This window comes from Gossypium hirsutum, chromosome A02 (assembly GCF_007990345.1).
Source record: "Gossypium hirsutum isolate 1008001.06 chromosome A02, Gossypium_hirsutum_v2.1, whole genome shotgun sequence".
NCBI classification, from domain to species: domain Eukaryota; kingdom Viridiplantae; phylum Streptophyta; class Magnoliopsida; order Malvales; family Malvaceae; genus Gossypium; species Gossypium hirsutum.
This window is the reverse complement of record NC_053425.1, coordinates 950,129-971,562: the sequence shown is the minus strand read 5'-3', so window position 1 is coordinate 971,562 and position 21,434 is coordinate 950,129. Positions and strand designations below refer to the sequence as shown.

The 21,434-nt window shown below is 33.9% G+C and overlaps 3 protein-coding genes and 1 pseudogene across 8 annotated transcripts; 2 read left to right on the top strand and 2 right to left on the bottom strand.

Moving 5' to 3' along the window:
• The first annotated feature begins 147 nt into the window (after positions 1–147).
• Positions 148–5,402, top strand: LOC107927456 (protein NLP9). Of its 6 annotated transcripts, none has more exons than XM_041087866.1 (9): positions 148–336; positions 522–571; positions 696–755; positions 937–1,042; positions 1,151–2,072; positions 2,560–2,604; positions 2,720–3,478; positions 3,661–3,775; positions 3,886–5,402. In XM_041087866.1, exons 4-9 carry the CDS (start codon positions 972–974, stop codon positions 4,989–4,991), a joined length of 3,018 nt encoding a protein of 1,005 aa, XP_040943800.1. In that variant the 5' UTR covers positions 148–336; positions 522–571; positions 696–755; positions 937–971; the 3' UTR covers positions 4,992–5,402. The 6 variants fall into 6 exon arrangements, with proteins under 6 accessions (XP_040943800.1, XP_040943798.1, XP_040943796.1 ...); XM_041087864.1 differs by having other exon boundaries at positions 522–575; XM_041087862.1 differs by having other exon boundaries at positions 484–571.
• Positions 5,403–5,545: 143 nt separating this feature from the next.
• On the bottom strand, positions 5,546–9,818 carry LOC107927457 (uncharacterized; annotated as a pseudogene).
• A 2,131-nt stretch (positions 9,819–11,949) lies between these two features.
• Positions 11,950–14,075, bottom strand: LOC107927358 (NAC domain-containing protein 62). Its single transcript, XM_041087861.1, has 7 exons — positions 13,874–14,075; positions 13,471–13,793; positions 13,295–13,387; positions 13,046–13,213; positions 12,822–12,977; positions 12,531–12,737; positions 11,950–12,446 (listed from the first exon to the last, which is right to left on the bottom strand). The coding sequence occupies exons 1-7, from the start codon at positions 14,031–14,033 to the stop codon at positions 12,159–12,161; spliced, it is 1,395 nt and encodes a 464-aa protein (XP_040943795.1). The 5' UTR covers positions 14,034–14,075; the 3' UTR covers positions 11,950–12,158.
• A 2,063-nt stretch (positions 14,076–16,138) lies between these two features.
• On the top strand, positions 16,139–20,366 carry LOC107927473 (2,3-bisphosphoglycerate-independent phosphoglycerate mutase). Its single transcript, XM_016858539.2, has 9 exons — positions 16,139–16,591; positions 17,568–17,695; positions 17,843–17,993; positions 18,082–18,285; positions 18,366–18,784; positions 18,873–19,065; positions 19,187–19,282; positions 19,578–19,733; positions 19,845–20,366. The coding sequence occupies exons 1-9, from the start codon at positions 16,427–16,429 to the stop codon at positions 20,007–20,009; spliced, it is 1,677 nt and encodes a 558-aa protein (XP_016714028.2). The 5' UTR covers positions 16,139–16,426; the 3' UTR covers positions 20,010–20,366.
• Positions 20,367–21,434: the final 1,068 nt, after the last annotated feature.

Below are 21,434 nucleotides of genomic sequence, written 5' to 3'. Positions count from 1 at the left end.
ACTATTAATATTTTTTACATTTAAAAATTATTTAAAAGCAATGATTTTATTTAATTAATTACTCATGTATTTCAATTATAAAAAAACCAAAAAAAAAAAACAAAGAAAGCAAAGACAAGCTTTCAACCATCAATTATATTCTAAAACCTTAAATTAAAACAGCTTTTCAACTAAACTTTCCAGTTTTAGTACCCTTCTAATAGAATTCCAATTTTCTCCTCTACTACTTGAAATCTCGTTAACCAGTTACTAAGATTTCCCTTTATAGGAACTTTTTCTCTTCCTCTACATATCTGGGTTTTCTTTAGAGATTTTATGGAACTTTAGATTCCATAGGTCAGTAATTTTTTTTTCTTTTTTTCTTTGGAATATCATTTGCAGTTCATTTCGTTTCACTTGAATTTCCTTTGGATATAATACTAAATGGAAAATTTTACTAATTTCAGCAATTTCTTATCTTACTTTGTTACATGGTATTTTCAGTAAGTTAATTTTTTGATTGGGAATCACTTGGTCTTCAGAATTTGATATTCGATTCATTTCACCTAAATTCTCATTTCATCTTCTTGATGTAGGTACTTCTTTTCTGGGTTTTTTATTTTGAAATTTTGATATAATTTTTTTTCTATAAATGGATGAATCTGAGGTGGGTTTTGTGAGTAATATTGATTGAAAATTGTGGATTTTTCTTGCAGAATTTGCGGCAGCTTTGGGGACTTAAATTTTGGCTGTCATCTTTGTTTTCCCCCTCTGAGGTCAGTTCTTGAGCTTTCTATTACTATTTTTAGGAACTATAATGGTTGAATTAACTTAGGATGTGCAGTAATTGCAAATTTTGTCTCTATTTTTGGTTAGGTATTATATGTTTATTTATTTATATATATATGTATGTATATATCTTTCTTCAAATTTGGGTTTTCTTTGTGGGTTTTCCAGGTTGAGGTTGGTGTTTGAAAAAAGTCTGAAAATAGATGAATTTGTTGAGGAAATTCCTGGGTTTTGGGAAGAAGATAGGGAAAGCTTTTCAGGATCGAATTGTCCAGTTGAGTGAATTCTTTTTCGTAGAACTCTAGCATTTGTTGATTTTAGTTGGAAGTTGTTTTGGTTTGTTTTTTTTTTTTTTTGAAATGGAGTACCCCTTTTCATCTAGAGAAAAGGGGGATGGCTATTGGGTTCCTCCGAGAACACAAATGGAGGTCGGCGAACAATTTGGTGGCAATACCCGGAATTTGCTATTCGAGGATCCTTTTAACTATTCAGAGCTCATGAACTTGGATGCTTATGGTGGTTGGTGTAGTAGCAGTGCAACTACAGATCAGATGTTTGCCTCTTTTGGGTTCTTTTCATATCCATCCATGTCACATGCCTCTTTTGATTCAACAAATAGTATAGGACAAAGTTCTAGTACATATGTTGAATCTGGTTATGCATTAGGTGGAATGGATAGTTCTTATAATTGTGCAGACAGAACGGTGTTCCTGAAAACAGATGAACACTTCGGTAATACTGTGGATTCCAAAGGTGTAGAACTCGGTGTTAGACAGCATACTGATGGTAACAAGCAAAATGACACTTCATATTTGGGTAATTTGTTAATATCTAGGCCAATTGGACGATCACTTGATGAGAAGATGCTTAGAGCACTGTCCTTGTTTAAGGATTTATCCGGAGAGGGCATTTTGGCACAAGTTTGGGTTCCAATTAAGCATGGAGATCAGTACATGTTGACCACCTCAGATCAGCCGTATTTACTAGACCAGATGCTTTTAGGTTATCGTGAAGTTTCGAGGACGTATACCTTCTCTGCAGAACAGAAACCGGGTTCTTTTCCAGGGCTTCCGGGTCGTGTTTTTTTATCTAGAGTTCCTGAGTGGACTTCCAATGTAATCCATTACAGTAAGGCTGAGTACTTGCGGATTACACATGCCGTCAATCATGAAGTCCGTGGTTCTATTGGCTTACCGGTTTTTCAGCCTCCTGAGATGTCTTGTTGTGCTGTGCTCGAACTTGTGACTACAAAAGAGAAACCCAATTTTCATTCAGAAATGGAGCATGTCTGCCATGCTCTCGAGGTTAGTTTCTATTATTTCTGTTTCTATAGTAGTTCAAGTTTGTGTTTTTCAAGTTTGAAATGAATATCCACTTCCTTCTCTTCATAATTCTCACAACATATCAACATCATCGGCCTAGCTACGTTATTAGCTTATTTGAGAACTTAAACCCTTTGCAAAGATGACATAAAGAAGACTATAATCAAGGAGGTAAAAAAAAGTTATGTAACACGAAGAATTTGGTAACTGTGTCCTGCAGTACAAAATTTTACCCTTTTATGCAACTGCAAAATCATGCTTATTCACACTGAAATTAAGCTGAACATTTGGATTTACAATGTTAAAAATGAAAATTTATTTTATAGCTAACATCTTCATTTAGGTGCTATGCTATTGCTGTATGCTGAATGTTTTGGTTATAAATGTTTGAACTATGAGGTTCTCAACTGTATATTAAAATTTTTATGGCTGGTATCATGGAATATGTCTTGATCTCTATTATCTGCAGGCTGTGAATTTAAGGACCATTGCTCGTCCTCGATTTCTTCCACAGGTATGTTAATACCTGTATATGTATATGTATATGTATATGTATATGCATGTCACCTGAACAAATAAGGCAATACAGTTCCTTTTTCTCTAAGGTCTTTCCTTTTTTTTGTTCTTAGTGCCTCTCAAAGAATCAGAGAGCTGCTTTAGCTGAAATAACTGATGTTTTACGAGCTGTATGTCATGCGCATAGCTTACCTTTGGCTCTAACATGGATTCCTTGTAATTACACCGAGGAAGCTGAGAATGAATATATAGAAATGCGTGTTAGAGAGCGTAATAAGAGTTGGGATGGGAAGTGTGTTTTATGTATCGAAGATACAGCCTGTTACGTTAATGAAAGAGAGATGCAAGATTTTGTGCATGCATGTGTGGAACATTATCTCGAAGGAGGACAGGGTATAGCCGGAAAAGCACTTCAATCCAATCATCCGTTCTTCTCTGCAGATGTAAAGACATATGACGTAAGTGATTATCCACTCGTCCATCATGCTCGTAAGTTTAACCTGAATGCTGCAGTTGCAATCCGGCTGAGAAGCACCTACACCGGTGATGATGATTATATACTCGAGCTTTTTCTTCCTATTAACATGAAAGGAAGTTTGGAACAACAACTCTTGTTGAATAACCTCTCGGGCACCATGCAACGAATCTGTAGGACTTTGAGAACTGTTTCAGATGCAGAAATTGTCGGAGAACGGTCAAAATTTGAGTTTCAGAGTGTAACGGTCCCGACCTTCCCCCCAATGGCTATGTCTCAGAGGAGCTCAGAAACAGCATTATCTGCTGATAGTGACATGAATTCCAATCATAGCATTCCCTTTAATGAATCTAATTCAATAAGTGATGGAAAGGAAGCTGATGGTCCTCCTGAAAAGGTACTGTGTCAAACATTCTTTCCCTTCGTGTATTATCGATAGAAGTCCTGATTTTTGGTTCACTGAGCATTTTATGATCTCAAATCTGTGTGTTTGTTTGCATGTATATATACACACACACACACACACACAACATATTTTCTTTATGTTGTTAAGTAATTCCTTGGTACCTATATCTATAGGCAATCAGTGGACTGCCGAGGCAAAAGAGAAGTACAACAGAAAAAAATGTGAGCTTCAGTGTTCTTCAGCAGTATTTCTCAGGGAGTCTGAAGGATGCTGCAAAAAACATCGGTGGTAAGCTTCGATGTTAAAGTTCTATATGCATCACATAGTCACTATATACTCGGATCTATTTCGGGTTTCGGTAATAATATGATTTTGAAACTGGTCCTTGCTTCTTGTAGTTTGCCCCACTACACTGAAAAGGATATGCAGACAACACGGTATCTCAAGATGGCCGTCTCGCAAGATTAACAAGGTGAATCGGTCATTGAAAAAGATACAAACTGTTCTAGACTCTGTGCAAGGAGTTGATGGAGGATTGAAGTTCGACCCAGCCACAGGAGAATTTGTTGCGGCAGGGACTGTTATCCAAGAACATAATCCCGAGAAAACACTAATGTTCTCAAACAAAAACCCTCCCATCGGAATATCCGAAGCTTTCAATCACGAGAAATCATCAGCACCTTTAGCATCTTGCCTTGATGGAGAGGATTCAGTGGTTAAGTGGGATGAAAACGAGTGTTCTTTTGGTGGAAACAACAACGAGGCTGCAAGGAGTCTGCTCATTCCAAGTATCTGTCAAGAAGTAAAGAAATCTATTGTCCCTTTAAATGATTGTAGTGAGGACTCTAAGTCGGTTGCCGGTGCTGCATCTTGGATTTGTCCCAAAAATGCAACTATGGGGTCGTATTTCCGGCAAGGAGACAACATGTGGGGCTTGAACAAGGGGAATCCGAAAGTAGAGATTGCCGACTGCCACTTCGTGTCTCTGAACTCAAGCTCCTTAGCTGCTACCGATGAGATGGATACCCGAAAGGAAGGTGATGATGGGATTGATGAATATAACCGCCAACATACTTCTTCAAGCATGACAGACACTTCAAATGTCTCTGGTTCAAGGTTACATGGAAGTTCATCAAGCTCTGAGAAATCTATGGAAGCCAAAAATTCTAGAATGAAAACTTGTGTTGATAGCAGCTCGAAAATTACCATAAAAGCTACTTACAAAGAAAATACAGTCCGTTTTAAGTTTGAGCCATCTGCAGGATGCTTCCAAGTATATGAAGAAGTTGCAAAAAGGTTCAAAGTTCAAAACGGGACATTCCAACTGAACTATTTAGATGATGAAGGGGAATGGGTAATGTTGGTTAGCGACTCGGATTTACACGAGTGTCTGGAAATAATGGAGTATGTCGGAACTCGAAGCGCTAAGTTTCAAGTTCGAGATGTACCTTGTACTATGGGCAGTTCTAGCAGTAGCAATTGTTTCTTATCCCGTAACTCATAGCAGATATGCTGATGCTCCTCGGCTATCAATCATCAGTCTTTCATAGTAGTTTTTTGAACTCGATCAGGCTTCTGCATTCACGCATTGCTTCATTTGATTTCCCATCACACATGAAAGGATAAGAAGATGTGAGCATAGATTATATTTATTAAGTTGTATAGGGTTGTATATGTTAGGAGGGAGCAATAGAAATAGGATCATAGTTATAGTTTATGTTAGACAAAACTTTTTATTTAAGTATCAATATCCGACCCTTGTATGTTGTATTTTAGAAATACCTTTATCTGCCATTCACCCAAGTCTGTATAATATAGGTTATAATTGTAGTTGTAGCATCGTTTATTCAAATCCATGTATAATAACTTATTAATTATCATGTCAATCCTACAAAAATGGAGGTTAGTAGGTTGATCATCACATTGCAAAGGTCAAATTTGAGTTTAGCTTAATTCAAGCATTATCACATGAAAAACCAATACCATTGCACATTTAAGAATTTGAGTGTGCAAATTGCCATGAATGTGTCTAAATCTATACAACTCATAGCATTAACATGCCAAAATTTTGAAAAACATATAATATCGTAAAAACGATTACAATACAAGAAAATAACATAAACATGACATCGTATACACTAATTGACAACAAACTTTTGAGGGTAACTAACTATTGCTTTCTTAATTCTTTCCACGAGCATTCTATCAAGGAGAGAGAACTCGTTAACAATTGGTACATGTTAAAAGAAATGAATATTTCTGAATTCCGAATGAATGTGAAACAATATATAGATCTCAGCTTTCCAAAATTTCGATTACCTAAGCGCATCGTTTGGATGGGGACCCGGATTTGCAAGCAAGATGATCATAACTTACCTCATCACTGACCAACAATTACTTTTCTGTACAATGAATCAGTTAAGACATGTGAATGTGTTTGCTTTTTTATCCTTGTAAGCCAACCCACATCTCAAATAAATGAATTTGAATAGGTTGTGTTGAATCAATAAACACGGATGCGATAGAAAATCTGCGCCGATATAATAAAAGGGCACCTAAAATTTGCCTCCATCAACTCTTTCGATTTTGATGCCCTGGCAGGCTGCGGCAAACAAATGACAGTTTACATCTCAATATCAAGGGTTTGGTTGATAAAATATGGGCTAATAGATTAGATAGGATTGAAGAATCAATAAACCGAGAAGTCATATACTGGAATAAGCATGGATAAGAAAAATACCTCTTTGTAACAAAAGGCATAAGCTCCTTCAGTGTTCCGATAAGATTATCTCCCATGTCTTCCTCGGTCAATTTCTGCTTCTTTTCTGCACGAATAGTGAAAATGGAGTATTATTTACTATGAATCGTAGAAGGTGAAGAAAGTGCCTATAAAGCAATTAGACATTGGGAAACTATTTTTTATATAACATTGAAGTCAATGTAGTCTAAAACTGCGTGATAGTCAATATGCTCATGTTAACAGTTTTTTGGAAAATTTGGCCGAGTAAGCACATGGTTTATAAAGCTTGACTGAGGGGAGAAACAAGGGTGGGGACAGAAAAGAAGTTCGATACCTTGTCCTTGAATATGTTGTTGAGTTGAAGAGTCACCTCCGAGATACAAGCTATCACTCCAATCTAAATCCATATCCTGCTCCTTAGCAAACTTTTCCAGTAACCGACCAATTAGTTTGTGTGCAACCAAACTTGTTTCATCACATGCTTCTTGGATGGCAAGGTATCGATTTCTGCACTTGCTTGTTTTGTTGTCTGCAAACCTTTCATTCGAAGCATTTTCTGGATCTACTCCAATCTTCTGTTCAACCTCATCTCTCTCAATTGATCGGCGATTTAACTCTCCTCTTGGTGAACTGAAAGGGGCCTTGTTCTTTACTCTGTTTTTATCTTCGCTACTTTTCGCATTACTCGAGGCATATTCTGGATCCATTTTCACGTCCTGTATAACCTCATCTCTCTCAATTGACTTGACAGAATGGGACATACAACTTTCCAAGTCCTTATTCACCATTTTCCAATCATTTTCATAACAACCACTATCCTCAATACAACTATCATCATCACTTCCTTCTAAAGCTTCCCCATAGGCATCAGCAAATTCCTCATCCAACTCGTGATCAGGAAGCAAGTCCCAAAAATTTGTTTCATCTCAGCACTCACGCTGAGTATACATTCCACCTCTTCTTCAATTTCATCCTTTAGGAAGCTTTGATGTGGCAAAGATCGGGAAATCTTGTTTGGCAAAGATCGGGAATCTCTGTTAATAACAGAAAGTGCTTCTAAGAAAGACTTGGGAATTGTATTCATATCACTGCACTCAAAGAGGAACTCTGTTAACGCATCTATAATTGCTCCTCTTAAAGAACGAGTTGCTATTTCAATATTTGGATCCAACAAAAGCTGTAAGGCTTTCAGCTCTGGGAATCTAGCCTTCGTCTTAAGAGTCCAAATAGCCTTCACAATATCATTCTGCAAGCTTACTATTTCTGGTGTGAATTGGAGAAAGCTTGTCGTGGAGGAATTTTGACAACCCGTAGTTAGGTTTAGTGATAAGTCTGCTACTGCCAATGCTTTAGCTAATGGCCCTTGTAGCTTCCCCTCTCCATCAAGATCCATAAGCATCCTTCTAGCGGTTTTACCCACTTTCTGAACTAAACGTTTCCGTTTCTGACCCCGTTCACGTGTCTTTAACTGGGGCACAGTTTTGACGCAACTAAGCTTCCTATCCATTGCAATCAAGGTCTGGAAAGGCAAATCCTCTAACCCATCCAGCACCTGGATTGCAGCAGCATGATGAAACAGAGATGTTGGAGTCATTGGTTTCATAGTATTGTTCCGGAAATTTTTAGGGTCATTGAGAATTTTATATAGCTGCATAATAGAGGTCTTCTGTTCATGCTCAAGGTTTTTATTGCTCAAAAAGCTTGGCAAAGATTCTCTAATAGCTTTTTTCATTTCGCACTGAGTTTTCTTAATCATTCCTGAGCCACCTGAAAGTATCATAACAATAAGGTGAAGCCCATCATTAGTCAAAGCATCGAGATATGAGAAAAGAACTCCAGTTATCTTGGATGCATCAAATGATTGGACATCATCTTGAATTACATGATTTCCTCTTCTGGAATTGCTTGCTCCGAAGGCATCTTGAACATGAGCTTTAATAATCTCATAGAACATCTGCAAAACATAATACAAATTTTTTTAAAGGAAGAACATATTTGTAGTAGCAAATTAAGGGAAGTAAAGAACATAACATCCACCATTATAGTAGAATGCTGCATTAACTTACATCATTCTCCCTCAGAAAAGATTCAGGCAAAGTCCTGGAATAAAGAACCGAATGCAAGCACATTGATTAACATTACAGGAGAGAACAACAATAACAAATATAAGTACAAGTAAGCTCTCCAACTTACTTGCACTTGAAAAACTCAGGTTCCTTGAATTGCTTCTTTTTCGACCTGGAAGTCGAAAGTCCCATCAACCACCTGTAAAAGATCTCAACTGAGTAACTCAGTTCTGAGTTCCGATACAAACATAACTCCCATAATACACCAAAAGCATTTTTCTATAACAATATGAAATACATTCCAATAACATCACTAGAATCAACATTCAAGACTGCAACACTAGCACCCTATTCGACTCGAATTGGCTTTTCTAGTATGCATTCTTACAAGAAACAACATAATTCCCTTCACACACACATATATATATATGCACTGAGAAAAAGGACGATCTTTAACTTGTTTCAACAAGAAATAAATAAATAAAAAGACCAGCAGTATATTTTATATTACAAATTACTAGCTAATTTTCAGAATTGTGAAGAATTATAAGAAAAGTATATATATTGAAGAAATCAAAGAGAATAAATTAATAGGCAAGAAATTAAAGAAAAGATAGAAGAGGAAGAACCTTCTTTTGAGATTAAGCAGCTTCTCTTGATGCTTAATTTGAGATAAAATTTCAACGCAATCTGTTTGATGAAACTTGTCCATTCTTATTGTAATCCTGAAAAAGGAAATACATAAATGAAAAAGAGAGAATTAGGGTTTAGTTGAATGGGACCAAATTAGTAATCCAACCAATCAAACCATTAATTCCCTATTTAACCGGTTGAAAATCTTAAAAAAAAAATCTAAATATTTTAATAAATACAAATAATTGCATGAAAATCAGTCACGTCCATTGACTTGCAAATCAACCCTTATATACATACATCTGTGTGTGTGTGTGTGTGTGTGTGTTCATATTGCATATTGCTAACAAAAAACTGACTCTGATAATCGATCAATTTTGCAAATTTGCTAAAACCTTAAAACAGTAAAAACAAATAGTTTCAATAGGTTTATCCTGTTGTGAAATTTCTTGTTTTAACGCAACACTTTCAATGCATCAAATTATCAATCAATATTCACTTAAGAAGAAGCCTAAGGTTCATAAACAACATAGATACCATGTGCTTACTTATTCTAACACTATCGAATAAATTTAAAAAAAAAAAAAAGAAATTACCGGAGCCGACAGCAGCAGCAAATCGATACAAATCACTACGGCAGCAGCAAGCAAAGCAGAGATTTAGAACTTCAATGAAGCAAAGGCTCACGGCTAAAGGAGAAGAAAGAGTAGATGAAGCAATACTTAGCTGCCTAGGGCTCAAAGAAAATAAATTTAAAATTAAATCAGAAAATAAAACAGTAAATAGAAAATTAAAATTCAATATTTTTGGGCTAAGAATCACGAAATTTTGGGCAGACCTAAAGTTTTTTAGAAAATTCAATAAGCGAAGATTTGGGTTGAGCTTGCTTTTGTTGGGTCGGTTTTTTTAGATTTTTCAAATCCTCTAATAATTCGTTTCTATAAACCGGTTGGATCAATTTTTTAGGGTAAATTACATTTAAGGTTATTAGACTATTAGTAAATTTATATTTTGGCTATTTAACTTTAAAAAGTTACAAAATGATCATTAAACTATTTGAAAGTTTTCATTTAAGTCTCTAGGCTAATAAAATCATTACTATATGACCTTCTCTATTTATATCACTTGCATCAATCGAAAACTCGCATTCTCCTTCTTTTCCAAAATTCAATTTTTTTTCATGAAATAACTTTAAAAATTATGAATCGAATTTATAAAACAAAATTCAAACAGTTTTTTCGTACGAACTTTGACATGAATAGTCTGATTCACTAGGATTCTTCTTTTGAGATTTTCATGATTCTTCTTTTAAATTGCCATTAGCCACCCACCTACCTTTTTGGCCTTTTCCAAATTATTCTTCGGCCTACTTTAGTTTGTTATGTTCCCACTAATATGGTTGTCCTTATATTATAAACACAAGTAAAAAGGTCTTTCTTGGGCACCAATTTTGCTTCTAATATATCCCTATCTTCATCCCAATCTTTTCGTAGAAAAAATAACACTCAACTCTTACCTTACTTGCGTCCAAAGCTTCTTTGCCTTTATGCTTGTTGAGAAAGTTTTTTATAACTAAATCGATAATCGAATTGGTCAGGCGAATAGATTATTGATCTAATCGGTTTGTTCAGTGCATCCTATTTAATTAAATAACTTATTAAAAATATTAAAAATCTAGTTCAATCAATTTTTTATTCAGTTCAACTAGGCTATATTGATTTCTGAGTTAACAAGTTCAATATCTTTCTCCGAACCAATACCTCAATCAATTCTTGGTCCAACCTATCCGGTAGAATTCTAGTCCGGTTTAAACAATCTTAGTTGTTCATATACATAATAAAAAAAAACTTATAGATGTATCGTCTACTATCAACACCATACACCAACACTTTTCTTTTTATTGGTAAAAGTATCATGGAGGTTCCTTTAGTAGGAGTTAGATTATAGTTTGCTTCATTTATTCAAAAAAAAGGGTAAAATAATCTTTGTACGTTAGATCAAAGAGTAAACTAGTCATTCTATTAAAAAATTAATCCATTTCTACTATTAAAAATTTATCTTTGCACATCAATAAGAGGAACTCATGACGTCACTGTCTAATTGTTCCGTCAGGCACATTAGTTTATAACAGTACAAATGGATTAAAATTTTAACAGAAATGACTATTTTACTCTATTATGTAATGTACAAGTGCTAATTGCACTTTTTCAATAGAGGAAACAAAATGAAATATGACTCTTAATATAAGGGCCTTTATGATACTTTTACGCTATTTATTTCAATAAATTATGGCATTATTTTTTTAGAAAGATTTTTTTTATTTTAATTAGAGGGAAGGAAAAGGGATTGTTTATATTTGAACTCGAGAATTAATTTCTTAACTTAAATAAAGCTAAATCATTTGCAACTTCACTTATAACTAATTGGCATAAAAGTTGATTTTTTTTAATGAGACGTATTTTTCTTGTAAATTTAATGAAAAATAATTGTTTAGTTTTGAACCCGTTATTCAATTTTTTGACTTAAATAATGTAAATTATTCGTCATTTTCCCTATAACTAATCAACATAAAAAGTATTGATCCATCCAACATTGATATATATTATTATTATACTAATTGATTAGAATTATCCATAATCACTCTCCAACCCTTCAATAGGAGGATAAATGTGTTTCAACACGTTCAAACCCACGTCCTCTTACGTAGACAATAATACTAAAATCAATCGAGCTAGAACTTAGCCGGCAACATTGATATTATTTTTTTCTTTAATCTCTTAAAAATGTGACATTTTGTTTTTCTTGAATGAAATTACTTGCAAACTTTTATGCTTTTTTTTCTAACCCTCATTTTTTTTCATTATTCTCTTCCTTTTTGACCACTAACCTATTGTTCTTTTGCCACTTTAGTTTGTTATGCTCCCCACTATATGGTTCTGTGTCTTTTCTCTTACAGCATCAACAAATGTCAAGAAATTACGTGTTATATATATAAATATATATATATAATAAAAGCATATCAAGCAAGCCACACTTTGCTATTATAGATGTCCATATATATAGTCGAAACATATCGAAACACACGACCTCAAAACCTAACTTGTAATACAAGCAACGTAAACCCAAGTCAAATAAACATAAACCCAACCTCGAAAACTAACTAATAAGAGGATGGGTCTAACATTACGACTTATAAGCACTAATCAAATACGGGAGATAAGCAACACAGACTTTATGATCTACTTCTCTTTGCTTGTTGTTGAGCCAATTCAGTTTCTACACCGGTGCCCGATCCTTCAACCTCCATGGCCAATCTTTTACGGACTGAATCCGTCGAGTAGGAAGATTCAGCCACATCCAAAGGGGGCAAATTGGTGCACTCTATTTCAGCACCAGCGGCAACTTGCTGGTTAATACCACATTGATTTTGTGGTCCGAGTTCTTGCGGCTCGTCAAACAACTCGTCGAGAAAAAGCCCGTCATCTTTACGGCGGCATAAGTTGTATAAGTCGGACCATTCCTGGATCATAATGAACAAGCAAATATTAGATTTTTCAACATGTTTTATGCCTGTTTTTTGATGAACAATATAAAAGTAACTCACCATGTGATTTATAAAATCTATTAGATGGTCCTGTAAATTAGAAGGCAAGATTGAGCTTTCGTTCTCTGCAGCTGCAACTATATTATGTTGATTGCTTCCATCGGGGACTGTTCGATCATTATCGATCCCAATATTCTTGTATGATTGGTTTTGATCCTCAATACCTATATTAGGTACTTCCAAGCTTCTAATTAGCTCCATATTTATCTACAGATTTCGAGACACGTTTTAACAGTAATTACATGAATTAAATGAACTAAACTTCAAAATTTCCGAGAAAAGTGTTCTTACTTGTGACTGGTGATTGGAGATCACTTCATTCCCATCATCAATGTCGAAAACCGGACGGGGAGTTATAAATTCATTAGTTTGTTCACTTTGAGTCCATCCGTACTCATTAGCTACTTCAGTTTCAACTAATGGCTCTGAACCGAGTTCTACTCGAACCTGAAATATACATAAAACATAAACTCTATGTGTAGTATTTTAAAGATTTCCGAGAAAAGTGTTCTTACTTGTGACTGGTGATAGGAGATCACTTCATTCCCGTCATCAATAAAGTTCTCACTGTCGAAAACTGGATAGGATGTTATAAATTGATTAGTTTGTTCACTTTGAGTCCACTCGTACTCATTAGTTACTTGGGTTTCAACTGATGGCTCCGGACCAAGTTCTACTCGAACCTGAAATATACATAAAACATAAACTCGATGTGTAGTATTTTAATTAGTCACCATTGTTGGCACGAATTGAAGTTAACTAACCTGCGGAATTGAAATCCGATCGTCTATATTGTTACTTGAAATATTGGTTGGCTTAAATTCTTTCATTATCACTTTACCAAGAAAATATTTATCCTACAAAAATCAATGAGAAGAAAAATTCATTACATTAAACGCAACGCAGCCAAAAATCGGTTCGAGTTTAAGGAATAACTTACTTGGCAAGGATCAATACCAACAAGTTCAAACTGATGTAACATACATGTTGTTTTGTTTGGGCAGCTATTGTGCTTGAAATACAACCTTGTCTTAATGCCAATCACTTGTTGAGTATCATCAATAGACTTTACATTAACTCGATCCCCTGAGACTTTCCAATTTCCGTTCTTGGTAGCTCGATTTATCATCGGTTGTCGCTGATCACCGTTCGGTACTTGTCTTGTAGGCGTACCGATCACTTTGGACTTACTGTTTGCATACTTATACGTTTTCGGGTAAATAAAAAATCGTTCTGAATCATTCGGTGTGATAGAATCGCAACCTACAAATAGAAATAATCGAATTTAAAGAGAATGTTAATAAGTAATTGAATAAAAGAAAAACAAAAACAATGGAACATACTAGGTAGATCCCATGGATCATAGTTGCAAATATCGTGACCGAGGTAGATAATGTCTTGGACTAAGTAATCACGGCCGAACAGTGTTAGGTCTCGGAGATAGCCAATGAGGATTTGATCGGAGGGTTTGAAGCCATAGCCTTTGAGCTTGGGGTTGTTCATTGCGTGGATAGGAAGGCACAAACGGATGATTTGCTTTGCTTTGCTTTGATGGGGGAAATGAGCATATAGTAAGTGTTTAATAAAGCAGTGACTACTTCGGCCCGAAGATTAGATTGTGGAAAATATTACAAGTGGGTCCCAACATCCGTGTCCTTATTTTCCATTTTTTTTCTTTATGTAGCCATTGAACAGTGTAATTATAATTGGTGAAATTTGGTTTTGGTCCTTGATATTTAGTTTTTGAAGGCTCATACTTCATGCTCTCATATTTACACTTCAACGAGAATAAGTATATATCAAGCACACATGTCAAGCATTTATTGAACAGCATGATGCCGTTTGGTATGAACACCAAATTGAACTTTGGAACACAATTTAAGTACCAAATTGAATATTAAAATAAACTTAAGTCCTAAATGATATATTAATCCTTAATAGCAGTTTCAACGATTTTTCTCGGTAATTCCTCAGCTGTTGGCGTCACTTTCCGCCCTTCTTCCTTTTGAACCGTTGGAAAAAAGGGGATATTATTTGTGGTTTGTTTGAACTTCTAGAATCTTCTATCATACACTGTGATTATTATTAAAAACTAAATACATAAAAATAACATAATATCAAAATATTTCAAAATATATTATAATAATATAATATAAATATTATAAGAACTCAACATTTGACCCACTGATCAAAGATGTTCACTATATTCTAATTAATATAAGTAATTAATAATTTTATTTAAGGGCGAAGCCAGAAGAATTTTATAAGGGGCTAGATGAAATTTTAATTTTTTTAGTCTATATCTTTATAATTTTTAAATAATTAAATTAAATTTTTATAATTTTAGAGTGAGTCAAATTGTAATTTTACCTTTATTAATTTAAAATTTTTAAAAAATCTCAAGAGCATAAAAAATAATATTACATTTTAGGAGGGGGCCGGGCCCATGCTATCTCCTAAATTCGCCCTTGATTTTATTTATGTGGTACTTTAAGTAGATATGCATTTAAGTGTGTGAATTTAATATTGTATTATATGAAAAAATATAAATATTATAAAATAATTAAATATAATATAATTAGTAGTTGAGGTTTTGACTGAGATAATAAAATTAAAGTTATGAGAATCACAATGTACAAAGTTTAAATAGTAAAATTTAATAAAAAATCAAGGTTTCAGATTTGAACATTCAAGTTTAATTGTTAAAATCTCTTTATGTGTAGTTATAATCATGTATTTATTTATAAATCTACTCTATTTTTATTACTAATTTTTTTTTTAAAAAAAACTAGATTTGTTGAACTACTTGTGAGTGAAAAAATTATGTAACAAATATATTTATTAAAAATTTACATAAATAATTTATTGATGTTTTGATTATCACGATAAATTTAAAGTTAAATATATATCATGCATGGTATTTTGGGTTCAAATTGTATATATAATGACTAATTTAGCTTTCCAACTTCACAAAAAAGTCATTTTATTATTCTATTTAAATTTTCGTCTATTTGTTAACTTTCCTAACTGTCATACAAATGGATGTTATGTTAACAATTAATTAAAATTTTAAATAAAAATTCAAAAAAAAATTAAAATATAAAAAGTATAAAATTACTATTTTTTAATATTTTATAATTTTTAAAAAAATTAACTGCTAACGTGACTTATACGTGGACTCCCACATAGATGTCACATCAATAAAGTTAATATATGCTAATCTTTTATTTATTTAAGATGATTTAATAAATAATACAAATTTAAGAGTCACAAATAAAAAATAAATAAATAAATAGTTAAAATGACTTTATTTTTAAGTTAAATGACTAAATAAGTGATTATTCGTTTTAATAATTTTATAATTTTATAAGATTATAAATATGTGACTGATTGAGTTTTAGCTCGATTAATATGAGTATAATTATCAATATAAGAAGACTAGGGGCGAAGCTAAAATAAATTTTTAGACGAGCCGAATGAAATTTTATTTTTCTATAGTATATATCTTTATAAATTTTAAAATAATTTTTAAAATATTAAATCAAATTTTTATAAGAGTCTGTCAACCTCTAAAATTGTTAAGAACTAGACATGAATTAGAGTAAGTTGAAGGTGATTAATTATATTTTTGTTTCATGGCGAGGTTGATTACGTTGAGAGAGATTTTTCAAAAAAGAAAAAATTTATGGATGTGTGTAATCACGTGGTACTGCCATGCTTTGTCTCTACGCCACCAGTTTAATTTAAAAGGTCAAAATCTTTGAATCCTTTCACTATTCTCGCCGCCGTCTTCTCCTCTCGTTTTTCCATTTTTTTCTCTCCCTTATTATATATAACCATCATCAAACCTTCATTCAAATCTTAATTAAAATACAAACATTCGAAGCTTAACAACAATGGCGAGTTCAGGACAAGTATCGTTTAAATTAGAGGACCACCCAAAGCTTCCAAAGGGAAAACGTATCGCCGTCGTGGTCCTCGATGGTTGGGGCGAATATAAACCAGATCAATACAATTGTATCCATGTTGCTCAAACACCCACCATGGATTCCCTCAAACAGGTCCCGCCCTTTTTCTTCTTTTAAGATTCTATTTGTTTTTGTGATTTTAGATCTGGGATTTTCTTGGTTTTTTATTCGATAATAGTTTGTTAATGGTATTGGTTGGTTTGGATCTCGTTTCTTTATGAAAATGAAGCTTTCAATCTTGTTTTTAGAGTAGGTTTTTTTTAGCCTGTGTTTTAATATTGAGATTTAATGAGATGACTGTTTGATTTGGTTGACTGATAATACAGAGAATCGAACTATATATATGTGGTTAAGATATGCTGTTAGTCCCTGTACTTTGACAAAATTTGAGATTAGTCCCTGTCCCTGTACTTGAAAAGTTGAAAATTAAGTCCTTTTTTTATTTATTAAAAATCTAAGCCCAGTCACTCAAATCTTAATTATTTTTTCTTAAAATTTGTCAACTAGGCTATACTCACATGTCAAATTGACAAATTTTGACAGGAACTATCAATGACTAATGATTGGACTAATTGGACTGGGATTTTTAAATTGAAAAAATAGGAGAGTGATTTTTTAACTTTTAAAGTAGAGGGACCAAATCTCAAATTCTATACATTAAAATCGTAATTCTGTTTTTTTTTTTTTTAATTGTCGACTTGGAGTTTTGATTAGGCTATACTCACATTTTAATTTGACAAATTTTGGTAGAAACTATCAATGACTAATGATTGGACTAGGATTTTTAAATTGAAAAAAGTAGGACTGAATTTTTAACTTTTAAAGTATAGAGACCAAATATCAAATTTTATACAAGGGACTAACAGCACAATTTAACCTGTATATGTTAGTTGGTTCCAGCAATTTGGGGAAAATGTGTAGATATGTTTGCTTTAAGTTATGGTAACTGTAAGTGTTTTTTTTCTTCATATGGACATTATTACAATCTTTTGATTAATAAAAGGATTTACATTATACCATTCTGTTATGAGGCTTATATTTTGATTGAAATTGATGTTATTGAATATAGGGTGCCCCGGACAGATGGAGATTAATCCGAGCTCATGGAAATTCTGTAGGGCTTCCAACAGAGGATGACATGGGAAACAGTGAAGTTGGTCACAATGCTCTCGGTGCAGGCCGCATTTTCGCTCAAGGGTAAGCTTATTTTCTTGATTATTGCTTTATATATGTGTGTGTGTGTGATGTGTATGGATGGATGGATGGATGGATATGCTTGCTATCTTGATGGAAAATTAACTGTGCTGCAAGTGTTCTAACGTGTTAATTCATTTTTAACCATAGGGCTAAGCTTGTTGATCTTGCTCTTGCCTCGGGGAAGATCTATGATGGTGAAGGATTTAAGTATATAAGTGAATCTTTTGAGAAGGGTACCCTTCACTTGATTGGATTACTTAGCGATGGAGGTGTTCACTCCCGTCTCGATCAATTGCAGGTAATTTTTGGTGATTCTTGGTTTCCTTAATGAATTCATTTCCTTTCTTTAAGTTTAATTAGTTGTTCTTTTAAATCTTTTTGTGCAGTTGTTGCTGAAGGGAGCTAGTGAGCGTGGTGCTAAAAGAATCCGTGTTCATGTTCTCACTGACGGTCGTGATGTTTTGGATGGTTCGAGTGTAGGCTTTGTGGAGATTCTCGAGAATGACCTTGCAAAGTTACGTGGAAAAGGTGTAGATGCCCGCATCGCATCTGGTGGTGGCCGTATGTATGTCACAATGGACCGTTATGAAGTGAGAAATCATTGTCAAAGATCTAAAAGATTCATTTGAATTGATTAAGAAGCTAACTTTTGTGACTGGATTTTTCGTAGAATGATTGGGATGTTGTTAAGAGAGGATGGGACGCTCAAGTTCTCGGTGAAGCCCCACACAAGTTTAAGAATGCCATTGAAGCTGTAAAGAAACTGAGAGAAAATGCCAATGACCAGTACTTGCCTCCCTTTGTCATCGTTGATGATAACAACAAGGCTGTGGGTCCGATAGTAGATGGTGATGCTGTTGTTACCATTAACTTCCGAGCAGATCGAATGGTTATGCTTGCTAAGGCACTTGAATATCAAGATTTCAACAAATTTGATCGTATACGGGTCCCTAAAATCCGTTATGCTGGAATGCTTCAGTATGATGGCGAGTTGAAGCTTCCAAGCTGCTACCTTGTTTCTCCTCCAGAGATTGATAGAACATCGGGTGAATATTTGGTGCATAATGGTGTCCGTACTTTTGCCTGCAGGTGCGTTTTAGGACAACTCATTATAATCCGTACCTCCCATTTCCTTGAAATATTCAATATGTTAAATGCTTTGTTTGTTTATCGGCAGTGAGACTGTCAAATTTGGCCATGTCACTTTCTTCTGGAACGGGAACCGCTCCGGGTATTTCAATCCTCAAATGGAAGAATATGTGGAAATCCCGAGCGATGTTGGCATTACGTTCAATGTTCAACCTAAGATGAAGGCATTGGAGATCGGTGAAAAGGCTAGGGATGCTATTCTGAGTGGGAAATTTGACCAGGTGATTATTAATGGAGTAAAATTCAAGAACTGACAATTCACCAAACTTAATCTATTAAAACCGATTATTCTAACTGAAACCAAAACTGAACCGGTTGACCTTTAACTTTTTTGTTGTTTAGGTACGTGTGAACATACCAAATGGTGACATGGTGGGTCATACCGGAGATATCGAGGCTACGGTTGTGGCATGCAAGGCTGCTGATGAAGCTGTCAAGGTACAATGGCTTGAGTTCATTCTTTAATTGTTACTTCAAAAATTTCTAATGATTTTACAGCATTCTAATGAATTGTAATCAGTCGTGTTTCACACTAGTTATTCATATGATGCTGACGGGATATTTTTCATCGGAAATCAATATTACTTTCTCTTCTTACTACGAATGCATCATCCATTTTTTACATTTATACCGAAGTCGTTCTATTCTTGAGTTGTATTTTCATATCCGATATTGTTCTAAAGCATGCATTGTCTTGTACGAAGGCTTTTCTTGATCATATTGCTTGGCGCAGATGATCCTCGATGCGATAGAACAAGTTGGCGGAATATACATTGTGACTGCAGACCACGGTAATGCCGAGGACATGGTGAAGAGAAATAAATCCGGGGAACCTCTTCTCGACAAGAATGGAGATCTCCAGATACTCACCTCCCACACTTGTCAACCTGTAAGTTTCCAATATCTTATTCTTTTTGCAACAAAGAACAATGAATGGTCGCATTATCGAAATCATATTAGGTTCTGAATTTGTGATGTATATTATGGATGTTTCAATTAGGTGCCTATTGCGATAGGAGGTCCAGGATTGGCACCTGGTGTTAGATTCCGCAGTGATGCTCCGAATGGTGGACTTGCAAACGTGGCTGCAACCGTCATGAATCTCCACGGTTTCGTAGCTCCGAATGACTACGAGACAACACTCATCGAAGTGGCTGACAACTAGGCTCGCCGATAGAACATTGCCTCGATTTTTTTATATTTGCTCTGTTCCTATACCCAAACATCAATTTAGAATAAGGTTCAAAATGTTATATTTTTGTTCTTTTTTGGGCCAAAAAACGTTATATTTTTGCTAGACATTTGTGGTTGTAAGTGTTTTTCCAGGAAAACTTTGGGCTTCATTGCCCCTTTTCTTTAAATTTGACCTCATAATTTTCCCTTTTAATGGGGCCATTTTATGATGTTTTCTGAGGGTCGGCCTTGATCGGTTCGTAGACAATGTTATTGTAATGTAATGCTTCGCAGACAGTTTGTGTATTGAGTTTTTTTCCCCAAATATAATTTTATGAAATTAAAAATATTTTATTATCTTTATTATATTATTTTCATGTTTATAAATAATTTTTTTCCTTAACATGTAAATATTTTAAAACCTTCATTTTGGCTCTCAAAATGGTGAATTTATAGTTTAATCCTTTTAAAATTGTAAATTTTAAGTTAAAACAATAGTAAAAGTACAATTGACCACTCTTTGAGTAAAAATTCTGGCTTCACCCTAAATATTTTACTCATCAAATATAAATTCGTATATATAGATATTGTGTATCATAAAAGAATTGTAAATATATATAATGCGTATCATATGTATTAGTTCGTAAGTTTGTGACGTTTCAAAGTTGTTTCATGAAAAAATTTTGAACTTTAAAAGAGGAGATTGAGAGCTTTCAATTTTAACAGTCTAATGACTTAAATAAAAATATTCAAACTATTCAATAACTAATTTTGTAACATTTTAAACAGGAGCGTAGTCAGGGGGCTGGCCGGGCCCCGACCCCTCCTAAAATAGAAAATTTCATTTTAGGCCCTAATTTTTTAAAATTTTAAATTAATAAAAGTAAAATTGCACTTTGGCCCCCTAAAATTATAAAAATTTAATTTAATCCTTTACAAATTATAAAAATATAAACTATAAAAAATTAAAATTTCATCCGGCCCCCCTAAAAAAATTTTCTGGCTTCGCCCCTGATTTTGAAGTTGTATAATCAAAACGTAAACTTACTAATAGTTTAATGACATTAAGTGTAGTTTACCATTGTAACATAAATTGCTAACTTTGGGTCGATGAACAATTATTGTCACATTTAACCTTCACCTTTATCGGTAATGGTTAAATTCGAACCATTTAATGAATTTTAAGTAATCTATTATGAATGATATTGATTTTTTTTTATATATTTTTCTTGGTGAATTATAGAGGGCAAAATCTTTATAACAACGTGACTAGCACGACTCAAAATGAAATTGTATTTAGAATGATAACACTCTGACCATTAAATCAACACGAAACTTTTTATATTAATAAAGGTAAAACGAGATCAGATAATTTTTTATTATTTAAAAGATATGTATGAAGTGGTTATAATATTTA

Excerpts from the sequence above, each read along its gene's own strand:
- LOC107927456 (XM_041087863.1), top strand. The coding sequence starts at position 972 with ATGAATTTGTTGAGGAAATTCCTGGGTTTTGGGAAGAAGATAGGGAAA. Across the intron at positions 2,073-2,559 it reads ATGTCTGCCATGCTCTCGAG|GCTGTGAATTTAAGGACCAT; the intron begins GTTAGTTTCTAT and ends TATTATCTGCAG. Across the intron at positions 3,776-3,885 it reads TGCTGCAAAAAACATCGGTG|TTTGCCCCACTACACTGAAA; the intron begins GTAAGCTTCGAT and ends TGCTTCTTGTAG.
- LOC107927358 (XM_041087861.1), bottom strand. The coding sequence starts at position 14,033 with ATGAACAACCCCAAGCTCAAAGGCTATGGCTTCAAACCCTCCGATCAA. Across the intron at positions 13,214-13,294 it reads ATCGGATTTCAATTCCGCAG|GTTCGAGTAGAACTTGGTCC; the intron begins GTTAGTTAACTT and ends TGTATATTTCAG. Across the intron at positions 12,738-12,821 it reads TCTCCAATCACCAGTCACAA|ATAAATATGGAGCTAATTAG; the intron begins GTAAGAACACTT and ends CGAAATCTGTAG.
- LOC107927473 (XM_016858539.2), top strand. The coding sequence starts at position 16,427 with ATGGCGAGTTCAGGACAAGTATCGTTTAAATTAGAGGACCACCCAAAG. Across the intron at positions 19,283-19,577 it reads CTGCTGATGAAGCTGTCAAG|ATGATCCTCGATGCGATAGA; the intron begins GTACAATGGCTT and ends TGCTTGGCGCAG. Across the intron at positions 19,734-19,844 it reads CCTCCCACACTTGTCAACCT|GTGCCTATTGCGATAGGAGG; the intron begins GTAAGTTTCCAA and ends TGTTTCAATTAG.